The sequence below is a fragment of the Kogia breviceps genome, chromosome 14 (genome assembly GCF_026419965.1).
Source record: "Kogia breviceps isolate mKogBre1 chromosome 14, mKogBre1 haplotype 1, whole genome shotgun sequence".
Taxonomy (NCBI): Eukaryota; Metazoa; Chordata; class Mammalia; order Artiodactyla; family Physeteridae; genus Kogia; species Kogia breviceps.
In genome coordinates, this window is record NC_081323.1 from 86,205,827 (window position 1) to 86,222,513 (window position 16,687).

The window sequence follows — 16,687 nt, forward strand, 5'->3', positions numbered from 1 at the left end:
ATCAAACCCAGGCCAGTGGTTGGTCTGACTCAAAAGGTGGGCAAATGACCCCCAGTTCAGCTCAGTGAAGCTAAAGGTCTTTGTGGAAAACTTCTCCAAAAAGAGTTTCTTCTCTCCTTCTACTTAGTGGGGTATGTAGATGTGAAGCCTGGAACCATAGCAGCCATCTTGCAGTCATGAGGGAGGGCAGCATAATTGTGAAGCTGACATGGTAGGAGACATGGATGGATGGAGGAGAAACCCTGATGTCACAGAGCTGCTGAATCAAACCAACACTGAAACCCACATTATTCTTTATCATTTATGGAAGATTAAGCTAGATTTTCTGTTACTTGCAACCAAAACCACCCTAACATACACACACACACACACACCAGACTAATTAAATAACCTCCAAATACAGAGGAAATTGATGATATGTTAGAAGTTATTTTAAAATTTATGTAATCATCTTAACAAAGCAGTAAGTTATCCTATGCAAAATGGATAATGTGCTTTACTAGACAGAGAATGACATGCCTTTACATAATCTTTCAAATGTAATCTTCACAGGTCTGTACTCACCATGCCATGTTTTTTATTGGCAACCCACTCTCCCTCATACATGGCTCCACTGGCATAGTAGAACTTTCCATGGCCATGACGGTATCCATTCACAAACTCTCCTACATATGCATTTCTCAAAGGATACTGGGAGTAGGGGATTCTCTTTAGAAACCATGTGTGTGTGCCAAAACCATTCTGAAAAGAAAGCAAATTTCCATGAGAAATGCTCAAAATGTTTCCTCTTTTTACCCAAATCCATTTAAAATTAGGTATGAGTCAAATACAGGGACTCATTTGAAGGGGCAAAGAGCATGCGTGATGGAGTCTCACAGACTTGGGTTCAGCCTCAGCTCAGTTATTTACAAACCAGCCCTCTGACGTAAGGCTAATTAGTTAAGCCCTCTGGGTCTCATCTATAAAGGGAAATAACACCTACCACAGGTTGGATGTAATAATTGAAAATAGTGTATACAAAGTGCCTGACTTAATATTATTTTAAATTTTAATTATTTTTTAACATACAGATGGATAAAAATATTCCCTCCTCAATCCCACATTCCAGAGGTAACTACTAGTTGGGTTTGAAATTCATCTCTGTTTTCCCCAGAAACATACAATCATACTAAATCAACATGTTATATACATATATAAAGACATACACAATTTTTTCAACAATGGAATGTTTCTATATATACACCATTTTAAAAAAAATCCTATCTGACTTTATTCATTGTTATACAAGCTTACGCAGCTTGGATATATATACTATTCTGTAAATTCTGGGTATATACTGAAGAGAAATGAAAGCAGGGAATCGAACAAACAATGTGTACACTCATGTTCATAGCAACATTTGCAACAGCTGAAAGATGAAAGCAACCCAAGTGTCTGTTGAGGAATGAATAAACAAAATGCGGTCCATACAATGGAAGATGATTCAGCCTTAAAAAGGAAGGAAATTCTGACACATGCTTACAGCATGGATGAACCTTGAAGACAGTATGCTAAGTGAAATAGGCTGTTCACGAAAGGACAAATACTGTATGATTTTACTCAGATGAGGTATCTAGAATAGTCACATTCACAGAGACAGACAGTAGAATGGTGGCTGCCAGGGGCTGGGGGGAGGGGAAGTGTGGCGTTATCGTTTACTAGGTACAGTCTCAGCTTTGCAAGGTGAAAAGAATTCTGTGGATGGATGGCGGTGACGGCTGAACACAGTGTGAATGTACTTAACCCTGAACTATATACACTTAAAAATGGTTAAGACGGTAAGTTATATTTTACCACCATTAAAATTAAAAAGAAGAAAACAAAGTTGGAGTGGCCATATTCATATCAGAAAAAGTAGAGCTCAGAGAAATAAAAATCACCGGGGTTAAAGAATGACATTATAAAATTATAAAAAGGGTCAACTCACCAGGAAGACATAACAATCCTAAATGTGACATAACAACAAACTGTCAAAATACATGAAGCAAAAACTGATAGATCTGAAAGGAGAAACAGACAAATCCACAACTATACTTGGATACTTCAACACGCTTCTCTCAGAAATGGATAGAAAAAGTTGACAGAAAATGAGTAATGATATAGAAGATCTGAACAACACTATCAACCAACCTGATCTAACTGACATTGACAGAAAACTCCACGCAACAAAATCAGAAATACACGTAACATTCACCAAGATAGACCAAAATAAACCTCAACATACTGAAAAGAAATGCAATTATAGACAGTGTGTTCTCTGACCACAGTGGAATTAAGCACACACAAAAAAACAACAGAGAAGTATCTGGGAAAATACCCAAATATCTGAAAATTAAACAACATACTTCAAAATAATTTATAGGCCAAAGAGGAAGTCATGGGGAAATTAGAAAATATTTTGAACCGAACAAAACTTAAAAAACATGATATATTAAAAATAAGTGGGATACAGATAAAGCAGTGCTAAGAGGAAAAATTGTAGTATTAAATGTTTATATTAGGAAAAAATAAATGTCTCAAATCAATAAAGCATCCATACAACTCTAGGAAAAGAGCAAATTAAACCCAAAGCATGCAGAAGGAAGGTAATAACAAGAATAGATATCAGTTATTTTGAAAAACATCAGAGAAAACAAAACTAAAATTGGCTCTTTGATAATTTTAATGAAATTGATACATCTCTAGCAAGACTGATGAAGGAGAAAGCACAAATTACTAATATTAGAAGAAAGAGGGACCATCACTATAGATCCTATATATATTAAAAGAATAAGGTAATGTTATAAACAACCTTATGCCAATAACATTAACAATTTCTATTAACAATTTCTAAACCCCTTCAGTATAACACAAACTTCCACAGCTTACTTAAGAAGAAATAGCTAACCTGAATACACATTATTTACTAAAGAAATTGATTTTATAGTTAATATGTAGTTAATTTAATCATCCCACAAAGACAACTCCAGGCCCAGAAGGCTTCGCTGGCAATATTCAACTATATGGCTAAGGAAGAGATAATGCCAATGCTACAAACTTCCAAAAAATTGAAGAGAACACTTCCCAATTCATTTTGTGAAGCTGACATTACCCTGATTATGACAAGCTGACAAGATGTTATAAGGAAATAATACTATAGATCAATATCCCTCAGGAACATGGACACAAAAATTCTCAACAAAATATTAGGAAATTAAACCCAGCAAGATATAAAAAGGCTAATATCATCATGACCAAGTTGGGTTTGTCCCAGGAATGTAAGATTGGCTCAACATTTGAAAATCAATGAATCTGGGCTTCCCTGGCGGCGCAGTGGTTGAGAATCCACCTGCCGATGCAGGGGACACGGGTTCGTGCCCCGGTCCGAGAGGATCCCACATGCCGCGGAGCGGCTGGGCCCGTGAGCCATGGCTGCTGAGCCTGCGCGTCCGGAGCCTGTGCTCCGCAACGGGAGAGGCCACAACAGTGAGAGGCCTGCGTACCGCAAAAAATAATAATAATAATAAAAATAAATAATCGCTTATTATATGCCAGGCACTATTTCGTATTTATTCAGTCTCCATAATAACCCTCTGAGGCAGGTACTGTTATTTAGGGAATAGTTGCTTCTTAAGCCCTGTAACAAGTAGCATCTTGAAGCACTGCAGAGAAACGGTAACAGGTAATAATCCCATATTCCAAGGCAGTTGGCAAGTCTGGATCTGCTTTGGTCTTTTGACCAAACTTCTTTGAGCCTTGTTAGCGTCATTTAAGATCTCTACTATAATTCTTTATCAAAAATGATCATCTTGTACCCAATAAAATCTTGTCTAGCCAAATAAGTCCAAATAAATAAATAAATAAATAAAATGTAAATAATAGTCTCAGCCCTCCCAAGAGTCATGTGACTTATGAATTTGCCAATGGAAGAACCTCGCTTGTGTGTGAGACCTCTAGAGAAAACTAAATACTAATCAAACAGCACTTAAAAAAAAAAAGAGGTCAATTTAGCCATAAAAAGGAATGAAATAATGCCATTTGCAGCAACATGGATAGATCTGGAGATTATCATACTAAGTGAAGTAAGTCAGAAAGAGAAAGACATCCTATGATATGGCTTGTATGTGGAATCTACAATACGACACAAATGAAGAACGTATCTACAAAACAAAAACACAGACATAGAGAACAGACTTATGGTTGCCAAGGGGGCGGGGAGGGCGGAGAGGGATGGATTGGGAGTTTGGGATGAGAAGGTGTGAACTATTATATATAGAATGGATAAACAACCAGATCCTACTGTGAGGCACGGGGAACTATATTCAATATCCTGTGAGAAACCATATGGAAAAGAATATGAAAAAGAACATATATACATGTATAATTGCATCGCTTTGCTGTAGAGCAGAAATGAACACAACAGTGCAAATCAACTGTATGTCAGCAAGATATATTTTCTTTTAAGAAGGCTGACTTAGACAAGTAATCGTAACGTGAGTTTGTGAGTTTCTAAATGTAACACGGCGTGAATTTCAGATTACCGTGCAATACCCCACAGCGGACGATTCACAGGCTGAGGGTGAGCAGAGGGCCCACCTCGGGGTGCACCCCGCTAAACGCAGCCAGCACGGTACCTGGACCCCGTCCTCCCACTGACCGGCGAACTCCTCATTAGCTGTCAGCCACCTCATCCGGCCTTCCCCGTGACGCGTGTTGTTCCCCCACTGACCCTCGTATATATTTCCGGATTTGTAACTAGGACGGACAAAAATGAAAAACAATCAGTGACCTCATGTATGACATTTACCTTTAAGACTTTCTTAAACTTTCTCCCTAAATACCTTTGAGAAGGTCCAATCCCTGGGTGCCTATACAATCTTCCCTGTATTGAAAGTCGATGAATAGGCACGTGGTCCATAAAAACAGTCATCGGGGGTGGGGTGGGGTGGGGGTGGGGGGGTAGAATAAATCACTTTGTAAAAACTTCTGATTACTTCATAAGGTGACAGTGGCTAAGAAAGAGTGTTTTTAATCTTTTTAAGTACCTCCCTATAGTATTATGATTAATATTTTGCCCCCAAATATTTTAATCCTTAAAATAGTTGGCTCCATCAGCTCAATCTAAAATCAAGCCGATATGTCAATATCCCTCAGAAAATATGAAACAATGGAGACCCATGATTAATATAGAAAACAAAGGAAGGCAGTTTCTACGTATAATAAAGTGAAACAGTATGATTAGCCATCATACTTAATATGGTGTTTTCCTAAATTTTCCGAAGAATACTTCATCCCCGTTGAGGTTATATTGGGGTTAATTTAAATATCCCACCCTGCTTGTATATAAAACGTGTTCTCTGTAAGTTCTGCACCTTATCTTTAAATAGCCCACGTGAAAGTTATCTGGGCCCAGGAACGCTTTTCGCCAACACCCCAAACGCGGCGGGGGGATACCTACCACCTGATCCCCCAGCCCTTTTTGACGTTGTGCACCCAGTCTCCCTTGTACCAAGAGGTGCCCTCTTGATTGTAATAAATGGAGCCCTAGAACAAAGAATAGCATTTTTATAAAAACATCAAGCCTCATAAAGCAAATGCTTTTCTAAAGGTAAAGATTAAAATGTATGATTTTAAGGAGTCTAAATGATGCGGAAAATGTCATCCTCAGGTAAGACATATAATCTGTGTTATGTTTCTGGTTTGTGATTAAGAACACTGTAAAGTGCCCACCAACTTGAGAATGAGATAATGTCACAAATCAGTTACCCCTGAATAACAAAGTGTCACATACGGGATGAAATGACTACCTCCATTACATTCAGTATATTCAGTAATTATTAGTCAAATAAGTACCTAAAGAAATCCTATTTTGTTGTCACCTAAAGTGAAGAGTAGTACCTTCCGTATAACTGAAGCTCACTCTCTTTTATGTACCAAAACCACTTTGTTTTATCCATTTTGACATCTTATTTTACTGCCTCCGAGCATAAGTGAACACGGCATAAGTTTTCTTTGATGATTCCTTGAAGGGGGTGGGAGTAGCCGCTGTGCAAAGCATTTGGATCTACGCTAAATGGCCTGAAATAGCTTGTTTATTCGCGGGTTTGTTTCTGTGCGTGTGTGATTTTTCCAACGTCTTCCTCATTATCACGCTAACTTGTTCCTTCCGGCACCCACCCTGGTGCCTCCGTCTAGAAGCCACCATCCCCAACTCCCCCAAATATCTGAACTGATCTGCTTTCAGCTAAAAAACAGAATGCAGAACACAAGGGAACAGTCTACATCTGAGCAAGGTGATAATTTTGAAGACTGACTTTCTTTTCCTTTTGACATTTTCTAAAAACAGTGCTACAGTATTTTATCATCCTATACAGAAGTGAGACAATAGTACCAAAAACGGCAACCTCGCCTCAAAGTACCTATAACCTACACTGCCGGTGAGAGAGTAAACTGGTTTAGCCACCATGGAAAACAGTTTGGTGGTCCTTCAAAATGTTAAACATCAAGTTACCGCAGGACCCAGCACTTCCACCCCTAGGTAGATACCCAGAAGAACTAAAAACAAGTACTCAAATAAACCTTTGCACTCACAGGCATAGCAACACCATTCACGGCAGCCAAAAGATGGAAACAGCCCACATGTCCATCAGTGGATGAACAGATAAACAAAGTGTGGTCCATCTGTCCAGTGGAACATTACTCAGCTGTAAAAAAGGGATGAACTACCTACAACACAGATGAACCTCAAAAACATGATACTCAGGGAAAGAAACCAGACACAAAAGGTCACATACTGTATGATTCCATTTATACAAAATATCCAGAATAGGTAAACCCATAGAGTGAGAAAGCCGATCGGCGGTTGCCCAGGGCTGGGGAGGTGGGGAGAAACTGCCTGCTGGGCATGGGGTTTTATTTGGCGGATGACGAAAATGCTTGGGGACTAGACGGAGGCGGTGGTGGCACAATACTGTGAATGTACTAAACGCCACTGGATTGTTCACTGTAAAAGGGTCAATTGCACGTGATGTGAATTTCACCTCATTAAAAAAAAGTGAACACGCCCTTCACAGCCCCCTGCCTCCCCCTCTCTGTGTCTGCACATCCTATTCATAGCCGGGGGCGCGTGGCGGCCTCGCCCACCTGGCCGTGTCTCTTGCCGTGGCACCAGTGGCCGACGTAGCACACGGGCCGCGGGCCGCACTTGAACGTGCCGAATCCGTGTCTCACGCCGTTGAGCACTTCTCCTTCGTAGGTGCTGCCGTCCGGCCACGTGTAGACGCCACGGTTCATGGGCATGTTTTTCACGAAGTCCCCCTAGGGCACAATGGGCATCAGTGTGGCAGAAAGAAGGCAGTGGAGAGATCCCTCGTCCTGTGGGCTGCTGGAGATGCGGATACCACGCCGGTCTCTCCTCCCTTGGAAACGGTTGAATAACCCCTCCAGCTCCCACGCCCCTCCTGCCGTCTCTACACATCCCACCCTCCCACACCTGCTCCCTCCACCGGGCAGAAGCCCAGGCGGAGTGAGCTATCGGGAAAGCCGTGTGCAGACTAAGCTCGAAGAAGCCGGCAGGTGACGTGGTACCGTGGTGGCTTCCAAGCCTGGCCTTGAGAATTTTGGATTCTAGAACCCGCCTGGGAGGTGGCTAATTCACTGGGTTCCAGCGTTACCCCCAGGAGATGCTGACGATTAGCCAGGCTCAGGGATCACTGGGGGAAACGCTAATACGCTGCAGACGCACCAGCCGAGCGCCTGCCCAAGGATGAGCAGCAGCATGCGGTGCCCCCACACCCCAGCCCAGGGGCATCGCGTTCTTTTCCAGGAACGTGAACTCCTGGAGGCGAGGGCCCAGCAGAGGTCCCAAGAGGCCAGCCAACCTCCCAGAGGATGCTTCTGGGAGAGCCTGAATCCTGCCCATAAACCCTCCCCTGACCGGGTGCTGGTGTGTCTGCGATGGGGGTGGGTCTGTGTCTGCAAGCATGAGCCCCACCTGACCTTCCGGAGCTGACGAACCAGAGGTCCGGGCCAAGAGGCGGGGCTTGGGGGCAGCGGGGATTTTCCCGGGAAAGACTGGCCTGAAACGGCAGTTGGGACCCAATCCTCTGGCCGCCCTGGACCTCGGCTGTCCTCTCCCCTCTGTGACAATGAAGGTGGACCCTCCCCTCGCTCTTCCCTGGCCCCATCTCCCACTTTCCAGTCCACTTAGCTGCCCACGTGGCCCAAATGTGCCTCTTTCCCTCACCTGGCTGTTGTTTGCACGTGAGCCTTAACATCCCTGGTTTTAAACACTTTCATTACGACTTATGAACACCATCGCGTTAGCAGCTCTGCAACCGTGATTTTCAGGGCAGCGTTTCAGGCCCACACGCACTGCAGAGGCACCGGTCTAAAAATACACATTCCCCGACCCGGCAAGACCGTTAAGTGAGGCCCAAACGCAGCACAAGCAGCCAGTAGAGATAGCTAGATCTGAGTGAGTGGGTATGGTTTGGTCTCTAGAGAAAAAAGGTACAGAAGAGAGTGTATAACAAACTATTTGTGGGGCTTCCCTGGTGGCACAGGGGTTAAGAATCCGCCTGCCAGTGCAGAGAACACGGGTTCGAGCCCTGGTCCGGGAAGATCCCACATGCCGCGGAGCAACTAAGCCCGTGCACCACAACTACTGAGCCTGCACTCTAGAGCCCGCGAGCCACAACTACCGAGCCCACGTGCCGCAACTACTGAAGCCCACACGCCTACAGCCCGTGCTCCGCAACAAGAGAAGCCACCACAATGAGAAGCCCGTGCACCGCAACCCCTGCTCGCTGCAACTGGAGAAAGCCCACGCGCAGCAACGAAGACCCCACGCAGCCAAAAATAAATAAAATGAAATCTTTTAAAAAAATAAACAATTTGTGTTTGCAAAAAAATAGGAGAGGCTGAATACCTCTAGAACACACAAACGAAACTGGAAACTGGTGACAATTTACAGAGGGTCCCCTGCGGTAACAACTAACTTGTCACCTCTGTTCTTTGGTTCTATGGATATTTTTTTAACCCATGTGCTAAGTTACTTTTATGAAACTAGTATGTTTAATTGTGGGAAGGTGACCATTAAATCACATAATTCGTTTAGAACTATAACATAACATACTATACGCTTTACCTCATATTTCAATCCATCAGCCCAGACGTAAGTCCCCCGTCCATGCATGAGTCCTTCTGAAAACGTACCCTTTGAAACAGAGCAACAAAGCGTCAGGCCCAATCTTGATTTACACAACTGCCACCCAGGGATTCAGCTTTTAAAATGGAACCACGTGCCACAAATACGCTTGTCCAGTGTTCAGCTGGGAGCTGGCACCACCCCGGCATCCACCCTGTTCTAAAAAGGATCTGAGGAAGAGTCCAAAAAAACCCAGTTCCCTAAAACTGACACAAGGCAGTGCTGCCCAGCTGTTAAACTGAGCTGTAAATTCCGCCTCTTCCTCACCCAATTAAGCTGTCGGAAAACTCTATAGTTCAGAAGAGCTCATACGCTTTGGGCTTGGCATTTCAAAGTTTAAGGGTCTTTTGAAAATTATTTAGACTAGATCGAAACCATCATCTGGATGTCAGAAATTATGACATTTGTCAACGTCACACTTTGTCTTCCCTTCCTGGGAACTATCAGTGCGTGTGAGTGAGTGTGTGCGTATTGACACAAACACAAGTGTACATAACGTACCGTTGTCCATATCGTTCATTTTGAGTGTCTGTTGTTAACGTATAGGAACTAGTTGTTAAAAACTTCACACCCCTGAATGTCCCAATGCAATCAGAGGAAACGCGTTTAACATTACACCCAGTTCTTCCTCGGAATCACTTCTTTAGAGCAGGTGGTGAGGTCAGGGGTTGATGACTGAAGAGGACCGAGAATCTATGTCAACAGGGCCCCGACACTGGGGTTCTAGACTCGACTGTGCACCAGAGCCACCGGGGCAGGGGAGGTGAAAGCACAGATTGCCGGGCCCACCCTGCACGCTGGAGACTCTGACTCATCACCAGCTCCGGGCCGGGGCCCACGAATTTGTACTCTGCACAAATCTCCAGGAGCTGCTGGTCCCTGGGGACACGCCTGAAGAACCACTGCCTTAACTTCACTGGCGAGAAGCTCCCTTGTATCACCCACCCGGGTGAACCTGGCCGCACATCAGGCAGGGCTGGCGCTCAGGGAAACGGGGGGCAGCCAGAGATCTTCCAACTGCAGGCCGAGGCTCTCATTTGGATCATGGAACCGATCGCGGTCGCAAGAAGCAGAGTGTTGTTTCGTTTTAACAGAGTATTGATAGAACAGAAAGCATCGCGCTCCATCTGCACGGGAAGGGCAAGTGTTTCCTGAAATGTTTGTTTTCAAGTTTTCTCTTGAGGAAATTGTGATCTAAACACGTGACCGATGCAGGTCTGACCCCTGTGGGTCGTGGGGCTACTGGGTCGTTCCACTGGGTCTGCCTCCTTCACCCAACGCATGATCCCTTTTTCAATCGGAAGAATCTGAGTCTAAGGAAAACATGCGAAGTTTACAAAGCAGGCAGCTGGCGGCGAGGAAGGGGGCCCCCTCCAGAAATAAAGGGGAGTTTGCCTCTCATTAGCGCGAAGGGCAAGGCTGCCTCAGGCTAACTTTCAAGTTATGGAAACCATACATTGATACAGCAATGTATTCAAAACTGAAAAAAGATTCAAGGTGTTATCTACAAAATTAATTCGGCCATGTAAAAACACTGATCCATCCATTCAAGAAATAAAAGAGGAACTTCCCTGGCGGTCCAATGGTTAAGACTCTGCACTTCCACTGCAGGGGGCGCGGGTTCGATCTCTGGTTGGGGAACTAAGATCCCGCAAGCCACGCGGTGCCCCCCGCCTCCAGAAAAAGAGACACAGCAAATTGAAAACATTTATGGCAAAAGGATACTGGGATCTTTACTCTTTGTTTTTTACTTTAGTGACCTTAATGTTGTTTGTACAAAATAAAACTTGGCAAAAGGAAAAAATCTTAAATGACTACTTTGTACTGAAGTAGTCATGTTTTTACCTTAAAATATGTACTCAGGGTTCAAACTAAAATCAGCATCAAGTACTTCCAATTTCTTTTGAGGAATCAGTGGACTTTCTGAAGATGCAAATCTAAAATTATCACCCTGCTGTCTGCCCTGTGCAGTCCCCAGAGGTATAACTCACGTGGTAGGTACAGCCGCCTTGAAAGATGGCAAAGCCTTCTCCCTCATACAGTCCACGGACTTTTTCCCCTTCATAGCTACAGTGAAATAAAGCTCAAGGCAATAAATCATGTGAGCACACCTCAGTGACTATGTGTTAAAATACGTAATGAACATGAAAAAGTACAAATATCTCACATTCATTCAACAAGCATTCCCCACCGAGGACCACTGTGTGCCTGCCCCCTTCTAAGTACCAGGGCTGCAACTGTGAACAAGTTCCTGCCCTCGGGAGTTTATGGTTCAAAGAGGAGAGACAGGCAGTAAAAAGGAAACAAAGGAACAAGATAATTCCAGATCACGTTCAGTTTTTGTGAAAGGAATGATGGGGGAATGTGATCAGGAGTAAGGAGACGGCTACTTATAACAAAGAACCTGGAGAAGAGGATCCCCAGGAAGAGGAAACAGCAAGTGCAAAGGCCCTGAGGCAGGAAAGAGCCTGCCGGCTCAAGTTCAGCTGCATAGCTGGACCACACTGAGTAGGCGAGCAATGGATGGGACGTAGAAGAGGCTGGGCTGTGATAAAGACTTGCTATAAAATCTAAAAGCTCTAGGAGGAATCATGAGAGGGTTTTAAGAGGTGGGTTGGACAAGACCAGATATACGTCTTAAAAAGATCACTCCGGCTGCCGTGAGAACGGACTGTGTGTGCGGGGGAGCTAGCTGCCGGGAGGGAGGGGAGAGAGATGGAGGCGTATGGAATATTCTGGACAGTTTTCTGTCTGGGGTGATGAAAACATTCTGAAAATGGGTAGTGGGGATTGTTGCATGACATGATGAGTGTATTTAATGCCTCTGGATTTATACTTAAAATGGTTAAAATAGTACATTTTATGCTATGTGTATTTTACTATGATAATATTTAAAAATTTTTAAGATATATTCTGGACATAGAACCATCAAGGCTTGCTGACGTGCTGCCTTCGGGGAAGGGAGGTACCGAGAACAGCACCCAGATTTTTAGTTCAGCACCCAGATTTTTAGTTCAGCACCGAATGGATAATGTGTGATGTGTCACCTAGCTCGCCTCTAGGCTCTGAGGTGAGTGAGGTGGAAAACAAACGGACCTGTGACAGCTATGACCACACCGGGCTTCTTCCAAGAATCCAAGGAAGAGTAAACATTAGAAAACCTATAAATGTAATTCATGATATCGGCAAATCAAAGAAGAAAAACCATGTTTATATCAAGATGCCAGAAAAGTATTTGATAAACTTCAGCAATCATTTTTTTAAAATTCGAATTAATGGCAGTCACTATGGAAAACAGTATGGAGGTTCCTTAAGAAAACTAAAAATACAGTTACCATATGATCCAGCAACCCCACTCTTGGGCATATATCCAGAAAAGACAGAAACTCTCATTCAAAAAGACACATGCACCCCAATGTTCACAGCAGCACTGTATACAACAGTGAAGCCAGGGAAGCAACCTGTGTGACCACCAGGGACAGTTGTGGAAGTGACAGATGGTGGCGTCCGAGACTAGGGCATAAAAGACACCGAGGCTCCCAAAGCCTGCTCTCTCTTGGTCACTCCCCAGGGAAGCCAGCTGCCATGCTGGGAAGACACTCCAGCAGCCCTGAGAAGGCAGCGCATGTGATGAGGAACTGAGACTGACGGCCACGCCAGGGAGCCACTGAGAAAGACTGTCCAGCCGGCCAAGCCTTTAGACAAACCCTGGTTGACGTCTTCACTGAACCTCACGAGATCCTAACCCAACACCATCCAGCAACCAGCAAAGCTGCTCCCAGACTCCTGAGCCCCATAAGCTACATGGTATTTATTGCTTTGTCATGTTTTGGGGTGACTTGTTACATAGATAATAAATACAGGGAGTGATGTAAACCAAGTCAGCATTCGGAATTAAATCTACGAGGCCTGGGGAGAGAGGCTAGAAGCAGGGGCTCTTTAGGAAGTGAGTCCAATGGCCCAAGCAAGAGATATGAAGACAAGTCTGTGCACAGCGAAAAGGACGAACGAGAGAAGCATGGAGGGGAAAGAAACACAAAAGGCAGGGGGAGGGAAGAGATTAGTTCTGCTACTTGGAGCCTGGATGCCCTGATAGACACAGGGACCAAGGGAGGAGCCAAAGGCTGGGGGAGGAACAGCAACCTTAGAGGAACCTTCTAAGGTGCGAATACGCATTTATCTCCCCCCATTAAGAACCTGAGGCTCAGAAAGGTTCGGCGATGGGGCTGATGTCCTAGAGCCAAGACTCAAATCCAGATCGTGGTACTTCAAGTCCTGCAGTCTTTGCGTTGGGACACAGAAGGTTTGAAGTCCAGAGGACGACGTCCACTAGGGAGGTAAAAATCTGAACCTAAAACTCTCGGAGAGAGAACAGCACTAAAGACATAGATGTTTACCGTCATCTAGGGAGATGGAAGTAAAGCTACAGTAAGAGATTATCAAGAGACAGAGAACAGAGAGCATGAAAGTCGTAGAAAAGGGAGCATGGACGATGCAGTTCATTAAAATCACCTTTCAAAAGAAAAAAAAAAATCACCTTTCTACTATGAGTTTGGTCAGAACGGGCTCTTCATACTGGGTGGTATCTTCAGGCGGCAGATTATCGTTTTCGCACTCTCTGAGTCCTGGCTCTTTGAGCTCCGTGTCCAACGGTGGCACAGCACCTGGGGACGTGTCTTGCCTAGCAGCGCTGCCATCTTGCTTGGAAACCTCTGTATAATCGGAGAGAGACGAGGGAGAACAGGCCAACTTATCCCCCTTTTTATCTGCTCTTTTCTTTTCTTTCACCATTGCCTTCAGAAGACCTAAGGTTTACTTTATACAGGTAAGCATCAGATGACTCCTCTGGCTGAAAGCTGTTTGTTTCAAGGCGTTGAGTTTTACCTGAAAAATAAAAATTATGTCTCGTTTTACAACCCAATGTCATTATCATTCTCTTCCTACAGCCTGAAAAATTAATTACAAGTATCAAGTCTCACCAGTTTATAAAAATAATACTTTTTCAATATTACATTGTTTCCTACAATTTTTTAAATTGGGACCACCATCTACCACTTCTTTTCAAACAGTGCTCCAGTAAGAAGAGCAATCCTGTGTGTGAAAAATACCGACTTAACCTCTAACATCTTACATGCCACCAGTTCATCCTTTAAAAGCCCGTCTCTTGGTATGTCGGCGTGGCAAAGCGCTCATGAGCTGCGTTGCCCCTTCCCAGCTGTTACTTGATGTCCTGCTGCTTCAGCTGTCAAACAGGAGTAACAGCTCCCTGTCTGGTTACAAGGATGAGATGATGCACAAACTCCCTACGGATCAGACAGTGTGCACAGTCAATAACGAAGTGATTGTTTTTTCACGTTCCTGTTTTTGAACTTGAAATCATCGGCTACCTACTCCCTAGGACAGCACTGCCAGGGTCAAGCAAAAACTCTTGTGCTAATTATTTGCCCAAGGTCTTAGAGCCGAGGCACAGGGCTCCAAAGCCATAGTTCCTGTGGCCCTCCAAAACTGGCCCCACTGAAGACATCCCAGTGCATCAAGCAGGACGCACAGGTGAGTCCCGGAGGGCAAGGCAAGGTTCCTCTTCACGTGCCCGCGGGGTGCCGTGGACGCCCCATGCCCTCCTCTGCCTGCATGGCATCCTCTGGCATCCTCCCGCCCGCCCCACCTCTAGGCTCTGCTCTCACCAACATGGTCCAGCTTCCCTCTTCCTTCAAGACTCCATGACCCTTCCCTGCCCCGCACACCCCACTCCGTGCTGTCAGCGAAGCAAGCTGCTCTCGCTTCTAAGCTCTCCTTTACCATAGGCTTTCTGGTCCTCCATCAGTGAAGCCTGAGCGGCTAATAGGGCAAACTTAACTTTCTCGTGGCGTGTTTCCTATTAACTTTTGTATATCTTCTGTTCTCCCTGCCTTGAGACTCTATCATCGACCGTTGACCTTCCTCAGACCGCACAGGAGCGGGGTTCCAGCTCGGTCCTACCGCTTCCTAGGGCCCTCCCCGCCTACCGCGCACCTGCTCGGGTCCTCGGAGGCCGAGGAAGAGCCGGACCGGGCCGTCATGTCCGTCGCGGCGCAAGCACGGCCACCGGCCTGGGACCCCGGGACCCCGCGGGGGCGCTCACCTCGCTGGGGACGCCGTGGGGCTCCGCCAAGCCCGGACGGAAGCGGCGCGGCGTCCGGATCCTGCCGGTCTCCGGGAAACCGCGGGCCCCGCCCCGCTCTTAAAGGGGCCGCCGCGCGTGCTCAGCCCTTGAAGCAGAACTCTGAAGCTGGAAGCACCTGACCTGGGTTTTCCCAGCTCTGCTAATTGCCGCGCGCGCGACGCCTCTCTCAGCCTTTATCTTCGCGGTAACACTAAAATAACTCAGGTGTTACTTTTTCATTATGGCCCTAAACGAATTACCCCAAACTTAGTGGCTTAAAGCAACACAAGTTTATCATCTCACAGTTCTGTAAGTTAGGAAACCAACAGGACTGGTTCCTTTGGAGGCTCCAGGGGAGAATCTATGTCCTTGCCTTTTCCAGTTTCTAGAGGTCGCCTTCCTCCATCTTCGAGATCAGCAACGTTCCTCCCTCTGGCCCAGCTGGGAAAAATTCTCCACTTTTCAGAAGCCACGGGCTAGACGGGGCCCACCCAGCCAACCCAGGGTACTGGCCCCATCTCACCACCCTTCCCTTACTCACACCTGCGGAGCCCCTTGACCACGTAAGAGATTTTTGAGGGCTCTGGGATGAGGACAGGTGGTCTCTGGGGAAGGCCTGCCTCCCACAAACCCCAACATGCAGAGTTCTTGCAAATATTAAATCTTTCGGACACGTCCAGCAGTGCAGTGCTTGCACAAGTGGCAATGATCATTACTTGACTGTCTCCTTACACCTAAGGAATTCTAAGTTTGTAAATGGAAGGAAGCCCACTGTTTGGGCAAAGAGGTCAAGAGCAGGGTGTGGGTGGGAGGTCCACACTGGCCACTGTACCCCAACTGCCATCTGGACCCCGCAGAGGGCATTTTTACTTCCATTCCTGGCAGAATTCAAATGGGACGAGACTCCATGAAAAACCATTTGACAACAGACAGGGATTCTTCTACCTCCAGTACCAGTCAGTAACTAGACCACCTTGCAGTTCACACTCCCAGAAAACCGAATCACAGCATCAAAGTTACAGAAAAATCAAAGCCTTTTACTTCCCCTTGCATACAATGCTCTTTGCCACCCTGGCTGCAGCGGGGAACATTTAAAAATAGAGACCCCCAGGAGTGCCCTGGTGGCCTACTGGTTAGGATTCCGGGCTTTTGCTGCCGTGGTCTGGGTTCAATCCCTGATCAGGGAACTGAGATCCCGCAAGCAGCGCGGCGCAGCCAAAAACAACAACAAAAAAAACAAAAACAAAAGAGACCTCACCCCACCCGGTCAATTTCTTCCAGCTGGACAGAGAATATCCCTTGGGTTTTTTTGGATTATC

At 45.5% G+C, this 16,687-nt stretch overlaps 1 protein-coding gene across 6 annotated transcripts in view; it reads right to left on the reverse strand.

Annotated features, from left to right (window-relative positions):
* Positions 1–15,423, reverse strand: part of LOC131740530 (radial spoke head 10 homolog B-like) — a 36,064-nt gene extending 20,641 nt beyond the window's left edge. The window contains exons 1-8 of one of the 6 annotated variants that reach the window (XM_067012379.1): positions 15,348–15,423; positions 13,764–14,110; positions 11,218–11,293; positions 9,167–9,235; positions 7,162–7,335; positions 5,477–5,562; positions 4,653–4,773; positions 565–741 (exon numbers count right to left, since the gene is read on the reverse strand). In XM_067012379.1, the coding sequence (XP_066868480.1) occupies positions 565–741; positions 4,653–4,773; positions 5,477–5,562; positions 7,162–7,335; positions 9,167–9,235; positions 11,218–11,293; positions 13,764–14,017 (957 nt within the window). In that variant the 5' untranslated portion in view covers positions 14,018–14,110; positions 15,348–15,423. Of the gene's footprint in view, positions 1–564; positions 742–4,652; positions 4,774–5,476; positions 5,563–7,161; positions 7,336–9,166; positions 9,236–9,727; positions 9,941–11,217; positions 11,294–13,763; positions 14,111–15,238 lie in introns of those variants that run through there. The other 5 variants (XM_067012377.1, XM_067012378.1, XM_059036451.2 and 2 more) reach the window with 5 other exon arrangements.
* Positions 15,424–16,687: the final 1,264 nt, after the last annotated feature.